The following is a 16,878-nucleotide window of genomic DNA, read 5'->3' on the forward strand; positions in this document are numbered from 1 at the left end:
TTTTTTTTTTACTGGTAGCTACTCAAACGGTAGCCTACAAAGTAAAATAGCCTGTAGTCTGTCTGTGTTTGTTAATGCTGGATAAAAGTACATTTGGCATAAACAATGACAACGCAAAATTTTCAAGTATTTCAACGCTGGTATTTAGTAACTGTCATAATCTGTAAGTAGCTACATGACTTATTTTTAAAATGTCAACACTAACTGCAAACAAGAAAATAATGAGTAGCCTAGGCCTATATATGTATTAAATGTACATTTTATTCTAATTATTTAATTTGTGTAATTTTCGTGGAAATATCTTTCATTCTTCTTACAGCACAAATACTGCCGCATGTTTCCCTATTCAAATTTAACCTATTTATGCAAACGAAAGTGTTCAGGTATACTTTACAGTACAACAAAGATGAATAGAGATCACTCTTTGATATAACTAGCACAGCAAGTTACTGCTTTTTAATTCAACTAAATCTGTAATCTTCATGCCATCATCTTTTAGGTTATTCAAAAGGATGAGCCTACGTCTATGGGAAATCAAACAGTCTAATATTCAAGTTTAGCCACCACAGAGAATATCAAAGTAAAGTTGACATTAAAGCCCAGAGATCACGGCATATTACAAAACACGTGTTATCTCTGAAGGTTCAATAGTTTGTTACGGAACACTGGAAAACAATAAATGCCTCTAGTAGAATGACAATAATGCATGATCACCTGACACACAAAGGTGAACGAAAAAAAAAAAAAAAATGAGTGTCCTCTTGCCACCCTGTGGGCAGGTAGTATAAAAAGAGCGAGCTCTTTTTAACAAATCAACCACTGGTGGGTTTCAGAAGGAAGCTTTAACAGGTATGTGAGTCTGAATTATGATCAGTGTGAACTTTTAAGAAATGTTTCTAAATTTCTATCATTTTCTCATTTAACAATCTCTGTTAAACCATCTTTAATTATATATAGCATTTATTTATATATTCAGGGTATATAAATGAATGTATATTCATTAGATATGCGTAGTCTATATTTATTGAACATTCAACATTGCGAAACACGTTTAAAAGTTAATTTTATTACTGTTGACATGTTTCGTTTTTTTTTTGACATACAAATGACAAGTGTGCCCACATATGGTATGTGTATATTTTTTATTTATTTATTTATTATTATTATTATTATTTTTTTTTTTTTTTTTTTGCAGAAGGGATACAATAACTTCAGGTGTCTTTGCTTTGTGAGTCTGTCAGGATGCGGCACCTGCGCCTGCAGCTTCACCTGTCGCTCACTGTTTGTATTTTACTGTGGAGTTCCGCAGGTACGCCCTGGCTTGTATTCTTTTAGTAATTTTAACGGTTTTGCGTATTTAATATCATTGTTGTCATCCTAAAAACGTGACAGAATAAATTTTAGTGACTGTCCTCTGCTAATCTCCGTCCTGACAGGAGCGCAGCGTGTCACCAATGTGACCCCAGTGCTCGGAAGCCTCAATGGCGGAACGAGACTGACCATACAGGGTCAAGGTATTAAAAAAAATGTTTTCTTAACTAATGTGTTCTTACATAAATACCAACATTCTGCAATTTAGGACATTTTGGCTATATTAGGCTACGGCTTAAATGTTTCTAAAAGCGTTGATTTTTTCCCCCTTAGGTTTTGCTCAAGCCAGTCAGTTTAATCTCAATGCCAATGACCCAAACATTGGGAACGCAGTGACACTGGTGTCGAGCACCAGATCTGTTCCCTGTGATGTCGAGAAAGACTCCACTCACTCTACTCAGATCACGTGTTATACAAGGTAAATAATCAATCACATACTGTAAACATAGTCGTATTCATTGCACTGTATTCAGTAAGTGCACCACTCCTAATAATATTTTTAACATACTCAAATATGAATACAACGTAGGGGAAATTAGGGCTATATACTAATGTATGAATGCCAGTTGTGAGTAATTTCTAAAACTGAGGAGAAGTGAAATAATTAGATCAACCTCTGTTAATCAACCTCAGGATCAGGAAAAGTTTTATCTACATGTCCTGTGGGAGAAATTGTGGAAAAAAATGTCTTTTTTTATGTTGTTGCAAACCTAAAAGACTTGCTGGTAACACTTTAGAATACAGATCCATCATTAGTGAATAACTACACAGGAACAAATGACTAATGCACTATTAACATTCTAGTAACTACTATTAACTAACGTGAAATTCTGATTAACTGCAAAACGTATAATTAATTCTTAGGTGAAGATCATAACCCACTAGTAATGACTCGGGTATTACCAAATACTTCAGAAGGAATTACTAATTATTTGGATCCGTATTCTAAAGTGAAGATCATGATAACTCCTTAGTAATGACTAAAGTCATTAAAAACTATTGAGGTTTTTGTAAGGTTCTGGATAGTTATACTTCCAATGGCTTTGGTAACACTTAAGTTAGTTTCTTGTTAATCAATAGTAGTTACTAGAATGTTAATAGTGCATTAGTCATTTGTTCCTGTGTAGTTATTCATTAATGACGGATCTGTATTCTAAAGTGTTACCGAGTTCTTTTCTTCTGTGGAACACAAGAGCATTCCATTTAGTTTATACATTCCAAGATTTCTAAACAGCCCAAAATTAAATAGTTCATTCAGTGGAAATCACCCCAGTCCTGCAGCTCTCAAATCTTATTTGTGCAATTTGAAAATGTGAACATTTTCATTTCTGCATGAACTTTTCTTTAGTGTTATTCCAAGTTATTATATTAATTTACGTATTACATAAAAAATTTTGTTGCATTTTTAAATTCCATTAAATGTTTATTATAGCAGTTTAAAAGGTAAAATCCTGTCATCATTTACTCACCTTTATGTCTTTACAAACCTGTATGATTTTTTTTTCTTCTGTGAAACATAAAAGATAATCTGAGAAATTTCAGTATTTTTTTTTTTGTTCATAAACTATCCGTTTAAGACATTGCTCTGTCTGTCTGTGATATGAAAATTTAATTTTCTTTGAACTAGCCACACTGCATAATGTTATGTAAAACATTGATGGCATGTGATTCTCAAAATTCCATATTGCATCATGTTTAGAGCTCTGCCAGAAGATAGCTATTTGGTGCGGGTCAGTGTGGACGGCGTGCCAATTCCTTCAAATCGCATTTGTAATGGATGGGCAGGGTATTGCATGTTCTATGTAAGACAAACTTCATTGTGCTGCTTATTAAAACATAAAACTCCTATCCTGTCTGCAAAATGTTACAAATTATTTACCAAAACTGTTTTCACAGCCCCGTTCATATCGTACACCCAGCATTCAAAGTATCCGTCCACTTTCAGGTCCCCCAGGTGAGGTTGTTTGGTTTTTATAATTACTCTGTGCTGCTTTGGTTTACAAAAACGACATGTTTCATTTAAAACTGAATAACCTTTAGGGACTGTGGTGACACTGAGGGGAAGAATCTATACTGACGTATATGGAAGCAACACAGACAAAAGTTCAAATGGCCTGAATGTGAGATTTTTAAGGTCTGTATTTATTTAATACACAGTGGAAAAATACAGCTGAATTGTAAATCTATTCCATGTCTTGAGATAAGGTGTGTTTATTTTGAACAGAGCGTATATGGGGGGCATGTCTTGTGAACTTCTGAAACCCAATTCAGATGAAAAGTAAGTATTTTTAAATTTGGTTACAAACAAAAGTTAACATTGTTACTATGCACGTACCCTCCGCAAATACACATTATTTTTTTTTTTTAGGTATGGCCTCTATTTGGATACTGTGACTAGCGAATGGGGATATATGAGCTGTAAAATGACTGGGACATATGTTGGTAAGGACATGTCAAGATGTTTAAATTAGATGTCAAAAATTATTCATTCACTATAGATTTGTTGGATTAAGTGTCGTTGGTTTTCAGGTCATCACAACCTCAGTTACATTCTCGACGCTGAATATGGGAGGTCAGCGGAAGTTTGATTTTACTTTACTAAATTTTACATAAAAGTCTCAACATTTTGTTGACAGAAAAGTATACAAAATACATATTTTTATTTTTCAGGAGCTTGCCCAACTTGGGGGTTTTCAGCGTGTCAGCACTGAACAAGCTTTCCATGTTCCAGACATATGCAGGTGCGAACAATTTACTCTTCTTAAATAATGTGATTGCATGTAGAAAATCAGATATTTTTGAAAAACTTGGCCTGCGTGTGATGGTTATTTTCAGAGGTGACAGGAGTTTCTCCCTCTGAGGGCAGTGTACTTGGTGGCACATTACTGACCATTCAGGGACGCTACTTTGATGAGACGGACAAGCCAGCTATGGTCTTAGTAGGAGGTATTAATATAAAATATACATAGTATATATATAAAATATATAATTATAATTATTCAGTAATTAAATATATACATAGAAAATAATAAAAAATATTTTTATATGTAAAAGTCATTTTATTTATTTATTATTAACTAAATGTTTTTTAATTATTTTTTATTAATATCTTTTTTTTCCTCAGGTCGTGAGTGTCAGATTCAGAGCGTTTCAAATGAGAAGATAATCTGCATAACTCCTAGCTATGAAAGAACCAATATGACAGTGTTTCCAGGTGAGAACCTTATCTGATATCAGATCTCTTATGATGACGTAAATATTTCTTTGCATGACAGTGGAATTCTGCATTTCATACGTGAGAACACTTGTTATGTTAACCAAAACCATAATCCTTGTTTGTCACGTAGCCGTTTTCTTAGAATAACACTGCATATCAGAGCCCATCACATATTTGAGACAAAGACGCCTGGAGTTTCAAAAATACCTTTGAAGTCCTTTCTTTGATTATGCCATACATGCATCTAAACTTTACAAATGATGAATATTTTTATTAAATAAATAAATAAATAATTGTTACATAAATATAATATGTGAAGTAAAAGGGTTTGACAACAAGCCTTGGTCTCTTTATATACTATTTATTAAATTACATTACATTTAAAACAAGTTTTATAAACAGAATTGTGCTTTAATGGATTCTGGTTAAATTGTGTTTGTAGGTGGAAGAGGATTTAAAATGGAGATGTGGAACAACTCCACACCGTACCTTCTAGAGGACGTCCTGAATTATAATTCCAGTAGATCTGGATATTCCGTCCAGTGGATCGATTCACTGTCCTATGTGTGGCCCAATGAAATTGATAACTTTGTGGCACGACTGAGTGGTTTCTTTGTTCCGACGGAGACTGACAACTACTATTTCCGAATCAAAGCCGACGATCGGTGCCAGCTGTATTTCAGCAAGACAGGTTTTCCCAAGGATAAGGTACCTGAATGACAGTAAAATCAATAAACCATTTCAGAATTTCAGTAGTTATCTATGCATATAATTAAATAGAGGTTAGTAACTTACAAGCATGTTTATATATCCTCTTTTTTTAAACTTAATCACAATTTTGTTTTGTTTTTAGGTCAGGATTGCATATCAGCCTTACTATACAACCAGTTTTTTCACATACAGCTCCCAGATGTCACAGGTCATGCGCTTGGAGAAGGGAAAACCGTATGTTTTTCAAATAATACATAATGATCAAAAGTCATAAATGTACTGTATACTCTATAAACATATCCCAATCTTGGATCTAAAATCATTTTCCGCACACAAAACATCTTTGAATGTGCTACAGGTACTACATTGAGATTTTAGTGCAGGAATATGGAATCGTAGCATCAGTGGATGTGGCTTTTTTCAAAGAGATCAGTCCTTTCACGGCCCAGCAGACAACAGACGCTGTTAATGAGAAACAGCAGATTAATGCATACTATGATGTACTACCTGAAAAACAGGTAGGTGAACTCACAGGAGCATTTTAGGAAAAGATTTTCTAGATAAGATAGAGGGAAGCCTTTGAAATTCATTTTTTGCATTACACCGGTAGAAACTCAAGAAGTCTCTATGGAAATCTCTACCTGTATGTGTGTATTTTTAAATTCTTTGATGTTTTAGGTGGTTCGCTTCGAGGGATGGACGCCAGTAACCCCTGTCAATGAGGTGCAGACTCTGAGAATCAGCAGCAACTGTTTCTCTCTGAGCAACTGTGAAAACACATACTACTTTCTAGCATATGGAGGTCTTAAAACAGGTGCAATAGTTTACATAGTTCTATGAATGTGTGTTTGATGAAGCTAAAGGATCCTTCTAATTTTTGCATGCACACTTCTGCACTACCTCATCACTAGATGAGTTCTTTTTTTTGTATGTTTGCAATGTTTACTGGAATTGCTTTGCATGTTATAGGGCCGATCCCAGTTAGTGCTTCAGCGATGGAGTTGCAGAATGCTTTGAATGATTTGTGGACGATTAAACCAGACAGTGTTACAGTCAAAAAGCAAGAACTGGACGATGAGGCACTGTACAATGTGACATTCAACTCTAACAGAGGTGAACCTAAAAAATGACCTCTATTCTTTGATTTAATACTCTGGTGTCTGTCTTTAAAACGTGCGTTAACAACCAATTAAAGATGTCACTAAAAATATCAACTGTAAAATAAATAAATAAATAAAATTTCAAATAGAAAATGTATAAATGCTTCAGTTAAGACCTAATGTTTTTACTTAATAACTGGCTAACTATAATATGCCTAAGCACCTTTCTGTATATTTTGAACAATTAATTTTAACAGGGCAATGTGTGTAATACTGTAATATGTACACTGTAAAAATAAGTGTCATTTATAATAATAAAAAAAATAAGTGTAAAAAAAATTACAGTAAAATGCTGTTAATTGTACAGTTTCTAGAAGTAAAAAAAGCAAATCAGCATATAATTTACTCAAAAACTGTAAACTGATATTTTACATTCAGGATTTCTTGTTTGTAAATTGCAGTTTTATACTTTAAAATGTAGTTTTCTGTATTTTGTACAAAATTATTCTGGCAACCACAGCTGCCAAAATAATTTTTAAAAACTACTGTTTTTTTTTTTTTTTGTAAGGAAAAATAATAATTTATATGATATATGTTATATAATTTATATGGTAAAATATAAATTAGGATTTAATTCATTGTGAAAAATATGCCATGGTGATACTATATTTTCAATGTGCACTTTTACATGTAAAACAATATAAAAATAATGTTTTTGTTAGTAAAAAAAAAAATACCAGCCATGTATGTTATAATTCACAATAAAATGAAATAATTACGTTATATATATATATATATATATATATATATACATGTGACCCTGGACCACAAAACCAGTCTTAAGTCGCTGCGGTTTATTTGTAGCAATAGCCAAAAATACATTGTATAGGTCAAAATTATTGATTTTTCTTTTATGGCAAAAATAATTAGGAAATTAAGTAAAGATCATGTTCCATTAAGATATTTTGTAAAATTCCTACTGTAAATATATGAAAACTTAATTTTTGATTCGTAATATACATTAAGAACATTATTTGAAAAACTTTAAAGGTGATTTTCTCAATATTTTGATTTTTTTGCACCCTCAGATTCCTGATTTTTAAATAGTTGTACCAAATATTGTCCTATCCTAACAAACTATACATCAATGAAAAGCTTATTTATTCAGATTTCATATGATGTATAAATCTCAATTTTGAAAAAATGACCCTTACGACTGGTTTTGTGATCCAGGGTCACATATATATAATATAGATAATAAATATAATATATAATATAACATATTTTAGTATATAGTATAGTATATTAGTATATTTTTTACTTTACTTTTTATGTTGCTTCTGAAGTTTCCCTGCACATTTAACAGTATTATTAATATGTTTTCTAAAATCTTATAATTATTTCAGGTAACTTTGAGAATCTTGAAATCTTTAGCATGGACTCCAATACGAACATCACAGTTAGTGAGGATGTGAAAGGGCAGGCCAGCTTGCAGACGTTCACACTGCTGTGGGGTGGAGTTCCATCCCTCCCTCTGCCTTTCAATGCTTCTGAAACTGAGGTTTTTCTTTGTTTTATATTTCTTAATGTTTACCATAGAATAAAATGGTAGCTTTTACAGTATTATGTACAAAACCTTTCAAATGCTCTTCTGAAATATCCCTTTTCTACTTGAAAGTTTGCATCCATTTTTTTTTATTAAAGGTACGTTCGGCACTAGATACAATGGTCACCGCTAAATGTCCAGCAGAGATTCCAACCACGGAGAATACTAATGTGAAATTTTTCAGAGATTATGAGACAGGCACCACAGGGGTAAGCAAAGCTGCAAAAGCACATGATCATGTATGTTTTATATGCATCCCTCAAACAACCTATTTCAAGTCAAGTTAGCAAAATGACATTACAAAGTTCTAACATGGTAAACATGAATCATTTTGTTGAAAACATCACCTTGTAGAGATTTCTCCTTGTCAAAACAGTTTTCAGGTGATCTAAGCCGCAGAGGGGTCCAGGTCAATGATTCAGAGGCTTTCTGTGGCCGCTGGTCTCTGAAGAACCCAGAGATTCTGTTCGATGCCAGTGACGTCACAGCATTAGGAACGACCTACGGTGCAGTACCACTACAAACATACAAAACTGTAAGCATGGTCAATACCTCAATATCTTCAGAATGTTTTTTTTTCTTTATACAGTACATTTCTAATGTCATCCCACTTCCCATTTTGTAAATTAATTTTATTGTAGCTTTGCTTGGCCTACAAAGGGCGTCTGGTGAATGAACTGGGAATTTTGTTCAGCTACCAGGGGAATACTTTGCGACAGGAGAATATACGTATCTCTGTGCAATTTGATTCAGCGAATGAGTAAGTTTAATCTACTGAATAAACAAAGTTACTTATGGAATCCCATTTCTCTTTCTTTCCATTTTTCTCGCAATTGCGACTTTTTATCAAAAAAGTTAGAATTTAGAAAAGTTAGAAACTTAGAAACTTGCATTTGCGAGAAAAGTCAGAATTGCTAGTTTATATCATGCAATTCTGAGAAAAAAAGTCAGAATTATGATTTTGTCTCTCGCAATTCTGACTCTATTTCTCGCAATTGTGAGTTTTTAACTTATAATTTTAAGTTTATATCATGCAGTTCTGAAAAAAAATCAGAATTGTGAGATATAAAGTCAGAATTGCGAGAAAAAAGTCAGAATTGCAAGATATAAACTTGCATTTGTGAGAAAAATCAGAATTGTGAATTTAAATCACAGTTCTGACTTCATTTCTCGCAATTGTGAGTTTGTAACTCGCAATAGTAAATGTATATCATGCAATTCTGAGAAAAAAAGTCATAATTGTGCATCTGTATCTTGCATTTCTGACTTAACTGACAACTGAGAGTTTATATCACGCTATTCTGAGGAAAAAGTCAGAATTGTGAGATATAAACTTGCATTTGCGAGAAAAGTCAGAATTGTGAATTTGTATCGCAGTTCTCACTTCATTTCTTGCAATTGTGAGTTTGTAACTCGCAATAGTAAGTGTATATCATGCAATTCTGAAAAAAAAGTCTGAATTGTGCATCTATATCTCACATTTCTGACTTAACTTGCAATTGAGAGTTTATATCACGCTATTCTGAGAAAAAAAGTCAGAATTGTGAGATGTAAACTTGAAATTGCGAGAAAAAAAAGTCGGAATTACGAGATGTAACTTGCATTTGCGAGAAAAGTCTGAATTGCCAATTTATATTGCAATTCTGTCTTCATCTCTCTCAACTGTGAGTTTGTAACTCATAATTGTAGGTTACTTTCATGCAATTCTGGGAAAAATCAGAATTATGAATTATATTTATATCTCGCAATTCTGACTTCATTTATTGCAATCGTGAGTTTGTAACTCGCAATTGTAAGTGTATATATCATGCAATTCAAAAAGAAGTCTGAATTGTTCATCTATATCTGACTTAACTCGCAATTGAGTTTATATCACGCAATTCTGAGAAAAAGAATCAGAAGAGTCAGAATTGTGAGATATAAACTCGCATTTGTGAGAAAAGTCAGAATTGTGAGTTTATATGTTTGTAACTCACAATTGTAAGTGTATATCATGCAATTCTGAGAAAAAAAGTTGGAATTGTGCATTTAGGTCTTGCTTATTTCTGACTTAACTTGCAGTTAAGCTTATATCATGCAATTCTGAGAAAAAAAGTAAGAATTGTGAGATATAAACTCGAAATTGTGAGAAAAAAAGTCTGAATTACGAGACATAAATGCACTTTCGAGTTGTTTTCTCAGTATTGCGTGATATAAACTCACAATTGCGAGAAATGAAGTCAGAATTGTGATTGCGACTTTTCTCGAGTTTATATCTCACAATTCTGACTTTTTTATATCATACAACAATGACGAAAAGTGAGAATTGTGAGATAAAAAGGCGCAATAACCTTTTTTACTTTTTTACTCAGTGGCGGAAATGGGCTTCCATAGTTACCTGATGTCTTTCCTTTAGAGGATTTGTCTTTATCGCATACGCAAGAGCAAAATTAAACCAATATCAAGGTCATTATGTTGTGGGTATAAAGTAACACTGACATTGTCATTCTCAGGTGGAACTACAAGTGTGTGGATCTCCTGAGCTCCATACAGGCAAACTACATAGGCACCGACTACAAACTACTTAGGTTCAGTGTGTATGGAGAGAGCGTCAACTCCGTTTACTTCATAGACGCTGTTCACCTTGGACGTGAAATAACTGCTTTGGATCCTTATGGTGAGTAGGAGTTATGAATTTGATCTTGAATTATGTAATTTAAAAAAAAAAACATACAAAAAAAAAAAACTGACATGAATGTAAAACACTGGATAATGCTAATTGTATTATATACTTGCAATGTGTGGTTTTTTTTATAATTTTAGTATTAAAAACTTATTTATTATTATTTGAAACATATTTTATTTTGAAGTGATCCTTTTAAATTGAACATTCTATTTTCTCTCACCATATGTTCAGTTATAATCCGCAGAAGAAGACCACCTGCTCTAGCCAGTTCAGGACTTTTCTTTTCAAGCATCATTGTGCGCAAACAAGCAATTGCTTCACAAGTCAGCTACGAGATCACAGCGACACCTTACTACTGTGGCTTTGGTGTCCCACTGTTTGAAATAGGTTTTCTGAAGGTGAGTTAGTTCTCATGAATTCAAAATGAAACTCATACTACAAAGACTGTCTTAAAATGACAAAACTTCTTGATCTCTCTGATATGAGTGATGGGTGACAAGAAAATACTTTCCTGTCATAAGATAGTTTATCACTACATCTCGGAATTGTTTCCAGCAGATAACTGCAGAATCGTTGAGTAAGTAAGCTTCATTTTTGTCCAACAGAAGATGCCAAACAGAACAGAGGACAGACTCATCCAAAGCCAGGGGAATGCCACCGTCAACATTACGCGCCCTCAAAAAGCCAGCCCACCTCTTACAGGAACGTTTGACGTTGAGTTCTCTGGCCGACGTGTTGAAGGTAATCATGTTATTTGTGGTTTACCTGTTACATTCCTGTGGCTGCACAACAGATTCTTGCTGACAGACACAGGTGACATTTGACTCTTGAGTCAAGGGGCAAGAAAAAAAATGGGGTGAAAAAAGCATCAGATAAGCTTCAGAACAAAGCCCTACCATATTGCAACACACCAAAGCAGTCAATGCAGCGCAGTTGAGAGTAACTTAAAGAGGTTGCCAACATTTACTAAACTGTGGATGAGCTTTTGACTCTTTTTGACTCAGCTGGAACAGTTCTGCTTTCAAGAGCATGCAATAGTAGGTGCTTTGCTTGCCGCAAAGCACTGGCAAAAGTTATTACCATGAATGTGTTGAGTGGAAATATAAGGAGATTTTTGAATTATTCATTAATAAACTAATGTTTTCTGAGTCAGTGTCGCAAGGATAAAGTTGCCGATCCTGACTCGCCATCTCTCTTTGGATGTGACTTTACAAAGAAAGGCATCTTTACAGATTACATAATGAAAGAGTTTTTGTTTTTGATTTGCTTTATTTCGTTAAGTTATAATTAAGCTTTCTATAGATATATGTATCATGTCTGTGAGGTATGAGTTTTGGTTCATTTTTGTGAAGCGCTGGGCTCAGACTCAGGCCGAGAATTCTGATAAACTGACAAGGGCCGGGCGAAGAACGAATCCAGCATAAATATGCAGATGTCATCCCGAAACGAATGTTTCATACAAATTCTGAATGGATTATGAAGTGCGCAAAACTCGCTCTCTTTATTATCACTTAAAAGCATCACTCATCTCAGTTCATCGCAATCTCACAAGTTCTGTTATAATCAATGAAGCTCTCTAAACTACACAATGAACCCTTTATTTACATTGTGTCTGCATTTAGTTAGTCGTGAGATAATTCACGAGCATGCAAAACTGCGCTTGAAAAAAAATGATCCGGCGCTTTCAGAGGTGAGTGAATTCTGACAAACTAAAATGTTTCTGATTGGCCATTATGTTCAAGAAATCAGCAGATATGTCTGCATTCCTCAGCGCTGCAAAAACAAGTTGCATTGTTTGCCAGATCTTCAGTTTTTCAGTCTTCTTTTGCTTTTGTTTGAGGGTATTTAGCACCATCTAGTACCTCGGTACAGCCGGGCCTGACAAGCTTGGCTGACATTAACCCCCCGGTGTGTGTTTCTCAGGCCTGGCAGTAGACATCAGCGCTGCGGACCTGCGATATGCACTGCAGGGGATCCCAGAGCTCGGCCAGCTGCAGGTGGACAGATATGGAGACTGTAAGGGCTACTACTGGAACATCCAGTGGCTCACCATGCCTGGAAATCAGCCCCTGTTAAAGGCAAGAAAGTGTTCAGAGTGCTGGTACAATAAACCAAGGTTGACAAGTCTGTAGGGGAACTGGTTATGTGATGTGAATTTAAATAAATGTGATTAATTTGAAAAAATGGCTGATTAATATTTTTTGATAATGTTAACCAGATCAATGCTTCCAATGTGGTTGGTGTGAACCCTTCAGTGAGATCACAAAAGATAGAGCAAGGAGGCCTCTTCAAACAGAGAATTATGGGAGACTTTCTGCGTGTGCCTACAAATAAACCACAGGTGCTTTTCTTACTCATTGCTTTTACTGTATATTTATGTTTGTCCAACATTGGTCGCATAAATCAAGCTTGTTTTTTAAAGGCTTTTCATCATGTTACCTGATGCCGTGCACCGTGCAGATTTCAATAGTGCTCCGTAGTGGGTCAGTTGAAGGGCCTGTCGGTTTGTGTTGCTCTGTTTGAATATCGTCTGTTCAGGGGATTTTGCATTATGGGTAAACTAAAGAATGAAAGGTTCATTCGTATTATTACAGACAGACAGGTGTGCATTCTGTAGTCTGAATGCGCATGATCCTATGAATTTTTTAAACCAGTTTTTCAGTACGATATACAATGTATTACATATACAAGAATAAACATTAAATAAAAAAAAAACCCAAACATTTAAATCACTCTCAGTGTCTTATTAATGTACATTTAGCATGGGATTGCTATAATGTAAATGTACACTTAATGTCCAATGTCTTGTGTAAAATCTGGATCCTGAAGCAATACCAGTTGAGAAACATTTCTTTAGGATGTCTAATAACTAAAATGCACATTCCTGTGCTTATTATCTTTAAGGTGGAGGTTTTCATCAATGGTATTCCATCATGGTGTTCAGGGGATTGTGGTTTCACCTGGAGTCAGTCAAAGACCCCAACAGTGACTGGAATCTATCCTATGCAAGGTGGAGTAAATAATCAAGTCTTTCATATAAAAGATATAATCTCCATTCATAGTGGTATTTAGTGGTTTGTATTACTAATATAACTTCTTGTTCAGGGTCCAGCGGTCTGGGAACAGTTCTTACCATAACTGGATCCGGTTTTGATGGTTCAAACGTCACTGTAAAGACTGGAGATGTGGAATGCTCTATTCTACAGGTTACCAGTAAGTCAAAACATAAACATACCAGTAAGTCAAAACATAAAATCTGTTTTCCTCAGGTGAAAACTGCATTCAGATGACGTATCACTTTTAATAAAAGAGTGTAAACACATAGCATCTGAGATTTTTAAGAAACATGATATAGTTTACTCACCCTCATGTTGTTCCAAAGCCAAATATGACTGAATTTCTTCTGTGGAACACAAAATTAGACATTAAGAATTGTACTAGTCAAGCTTTTCCATGCAGTTACTGTCTATAATACATGTGACACTAAGGATTTAAAGCTTTAAAAGTATCATACAAGTGGTTCACACTGTATTCCTTTGTATGAGAAAATAGAAAGAATTGTTTAATGTTTCACAAAAGAAAAAATACAAGTTTACAGTGGTGATGTGACGACTGAATTTTCATTTTATGCATTATTTAAGCAACCATTTGAAAAAAATGTTTTGTGTTTCAGATACTTCTATAACCTGTCAGGTCGGTCCTGCGAGTGCAGGTGTACAGCCAGTCTCTCTGAGTTTCTCTTCAGTGGGAAATGCCCAATACCAGAATGACAGCAGCTTTATCTTCACACATCTGTTAGGAGTGACCTCTATAAATCCCACAACAGGAAGTGTAGCAGGTACACACAGCAATACTCTTCACTACAGACAGTAGTGTAGTAGTGTCAGAAGTTTAGGACACAGAATAGGACACGTTTACACAGTAGCTGTTTTATTTCTTATTTAGATTAATGTATTTGCTTTATTTTTTTAGATTAACTTGTATTTTTAAAGCCATTGTTGGATACCAGTGTTTCCTGCCATAACTGTGCAAAGATTTGATTTAAAAAAACATTATCATAGCTATTAAACTATTTCTTGTTGTGGTTTTAAATCTTTATTTAACCTCAGAATGATCTCAAAGTAAGTGTGATTTTGTGGTAACTGAGCTTTAAAATTACATTTTTATAATCTTAATATAAGTGATGAAGGATTTCAAAAGTCTTACAGAGTTGAGTCAGTGAGTATACTGTGCGTTTAAAATAATTAACAGTTAAGAGCATTAGAAATTCAAAAAAAAAAGTAATCAAAAAGTAATCAAACATAATCAGTTACATAAAGTAATTGAAAAGTTACATTACTTATTACTTTCTAAATAGGGTAACTTGTAATCTGTAACCTATGACATTTCCAAAGTAACCTTCCCAACACTGTACATAACATACTGTATATTAGTATACAAAAGTCTAGTACCACTAGAAAAGCTTCTTGTTTGTATAATTAAATGCTTTTTGTTATCATTCAAAAATTATAATAGAATAATATATATTTGAACAAAACTGAGCTGGCGCATTACTCTTAGGACTTGTTTTGTCCAAAACCTGCTTACCAATGTTAGCCCAACATATTTTACAACTATTACTTGATATTTTTCTGTATGTCTTCACAGGAGGGACGATTCTGACAGTGACTGGCTATGGATTCAGTAATAATACTGCAGTCACCATTAACACTCAGCCATGTAACATTATAGAAATGCAACTTTCCCAGTTGAAATGCATAGTTCCAGCTGTAAGTAAAGAAGTAGAAAAGGTTCTATTTTGTCCTACGAATGAAAATTAGAATGTAGGTACGAAAAAACCTGTATTTATAAAAATGGGCGAACACGGTTCTTACGCACACCAGTAGGTAATCATTGTTGATAAACCCCACGTTTTTAACTACCGTGCTTTACACGTTTTTAACTACGTTCATGGTCGTTTGCATTCAGAAACGCCTCCAATTAAGTAAAGAAAGCCATTCTGTGCTTGCACTAAACGGATCAGTGCGCTCTTTAAAAACACATTCTCTGCACAGCGCATGGTTTGCCATATCTTCCAGCAAATCAAGATCAGCCATGGACTTCCCAGCTGTCTTTTATAGCTTTTCCCACCAATTGTGCAAATGTGTACCTCGAAATATGAGATTATTAATTGAGTATTTGCAATTAAAGGACACGGGACACACGTGGCGGCACTTTCTTTTTGTAGTATTGCCATTCCACCACTAGATTCTCTGCGTAAGCATGCTCAGAGTTGTGCTTACATTTACACACATTGCTACACAGAAGTACAAGTTGGTACATCCCACACTTTGCGTGAAACTGTTCTTATGCACTCATTACGCACACATCTGTGCGTAGGTACTGTTGATAAATGAGGGCCCTGATTTCCCATGCAGGTTTTAAAAATAGCCAGATTTAAAATCCAAGATGTGTTATACACCTTTTTAAATACATTTTATAATTAAATATAACAGCTATTATGAATATTTTATTAGTATTAAAAACAGAACTCTTCAGGTTGAAATCACTAAAACCCCCACTTTAAATGTTATTTCATTTTAAAATCCCCACATTTGCATGTAACAATGGACCTTTTATACTTTTATGAATCTTGTGTATAACACAGGGCTCAGAAGGTGAACAGAGAGTCACATTAACTGCGGCAGAGATGACAGCAGTATCAGATGGCTTTTTCACATACAGCAACAATTTGACGGCCATAATCACATCTGTGAGCCCACAAACTACAACAGTATTTGGTAAGATATTAACCTCTGTGTGTTTTCAGAGGCTTTTACCTAATTAAGAATGGATATGGGATGGGAATTAAACTCATGACCTTAAAACATTAAAGAAGCTGGGACATTTTCTAACTATAATACTTTGCAAACATTTGACCCAGAGAGTGACATTGACAAGCACCCTGAATTGCTTTAGATGTTCAAATATGTTTTTCAATACCTATTCATTTTGTCAAAATTGGTGCTCTATAGTTGGTCGTATTCTATGTTTGCAAACAGCCGACAGCTGATTGTATTCTGATCTGAGATTAAGCCGTAAAATGATACTCCGTCTCCTGAATATATTCTATTTTTAGAATAGAGTTCTTTTGCCTTTATTCACAAGAATGCAGAGTAGTACATGAGGATTACCGAGCTTTTAGAACAATCAATGATTTAATCCTTTC

General features: G+C 34.4%; 1 protein-coding gene across 1 annotated transcript in view; it reads left to right on the forward strand.

Annotated features, from left to right (window-relative positions):
* The first annotated feature begins 809 nt into the window (after nucleotides 1-809).
* Nucleotides 810-16,878, forward strand: part of pkhd1l1.1 (PKHD1 like 1, tandem duplicate 1) — a 55,181-nt gene continuing 39,112 nt past the window's right edge. Inside the window, exons 1-32 of the mRNA XM_051136317.1 lie at nucleotides 810-849; nucleotides 1,196-1,309; nucleotides 1,437-1,514; nucleotides 1,645-1,789; nucleotides 3,071-3,173; nucleotides 3,268-3,325; nucleotides 3,412-3,505; nucleotides 3,596-3,649; nucleotides 3,740-3,813; nucleotides 3,901-3,943; nucleotides 4,042-4,112; nucleotides 4,207-4,317; nucleotides 4,496-4,585; nucleotides 5,031-5,296; nucleotides 5,442-5,533; nucleotides 5,658-5,817; nucleotides 5,978-6,113; nucleotides 6,269-6,412; nucleotides 7,806-7,960; nucleotides 8,104-8,214; nucleotides 8,382-8,540; nucleotides 8,647-8,765; nucleotides 10,498-10,661; nucleotides 10,902-11,068; nucleotides 11,276-11,411; nucleotides 12,594-12,748; nucleotides 12,889-13,011; nucleotides 13,575-13,680; nucleotides 13,776-13,883; nucleotides 14,344-14,508; nucleotides 15,318-15,439; nucleotides 16,318-16,450. Of these exons, the coding sequence (XP_050992274.1) occupies nucleotides 1,243-1,309; nucleotides 1,437-1,514; nucleotides 1,645-1,789; nucleotides 3,071-3,173; nucleotides 3,268-3,325; nucleotides 3,412-3,505; nucleotides 3,596-3,649; nucleotides 3,740-3,813; nucleotides 3,901-3,943; nucleotides 4,042-4,112; nucleotides 4,207-4,317; nucleotides 4,496-4,585; nucleotides 5,031-5,296; nucleotides 5,442-5,533; nucleotides 5,658-5,817; nucleotides 5,978-6,113; nucleotides 6,269-6,412; nucleotides 7,806-7,960; nucleotides 8,104-8,214; nucleotides 8,382-8,540; nucleotides 8,647-8,765; nucleotides 10,498-10,661; nucleotides 10,902-11,068; nucleotides 11,276-11,411; nucleotides 12,594-12,748; nucleotides 12,889-13,011; nucleotides 13,575-13,680; nucleotides 13,776-13,883; nucleotides 14,344-14,508; nucleotides 15,318-15,439; nucleotides 16,318-16,450 (3,709 nt within the window). The 5' untranslated portion in view covers nucleotides 810-849; nucleotides 1,196-1,242. The remainder of the gene's footprint in view (nucleotides 850-1,195; nucleotides 1,310-1,436; nucleotides 1,515-1,644; nucleotides 1,790-3,070; nucleotides 3,174-3,267; nucleotides 3,326-3,411; nucleotides 3,506-3,595; nucleotides 3,650-3,739; nucleotides 3,814-3,900; nucleotides 3,944-4,041; nucleotides 4,113-4,206; nucleotides 4,318-4,495; nucleotides 4,586-5,030; nucleotides 5,297-5,441; nucleotides 5,534-5,657; nucleotides 5,818-5,977; nucleotides 6,114-6,268; nucleotides 6,413-7,805; nucleotides 7,961-8,103; nucleotides 8,215-8,381; nucleotides 8,541-8,646; nucleotides 8,766-10,497; nucleotides 10,662-10,901; nucleotides 11,069-11,275; nucleotides 11,412-12,593; nucleotides 12,749-12,888; nucleotides 13,012-13,574; nucleotides 13,681-13,775; nucleotides 13,884-14,343; nucleotides 14,509-15,317; nucleotides 15,440-16,317; nucleotides 16,451-16,878) is intronic.

This window comes from Labeo rohita, chromosome 19 (genome assembly GCF_022985175.1).
Source record: "Labeo rohita strain BAU-BD-2019 chromosome 19, IGBB_LRoh.1.0, whole genome shotgun sequence".
Taxonomy (NCBI): Eukaryota; Metazoa; Chordata; class Actinopteri; order Cypriniformes; family Cyprinidae; genus Labeo; species Labeo rohita.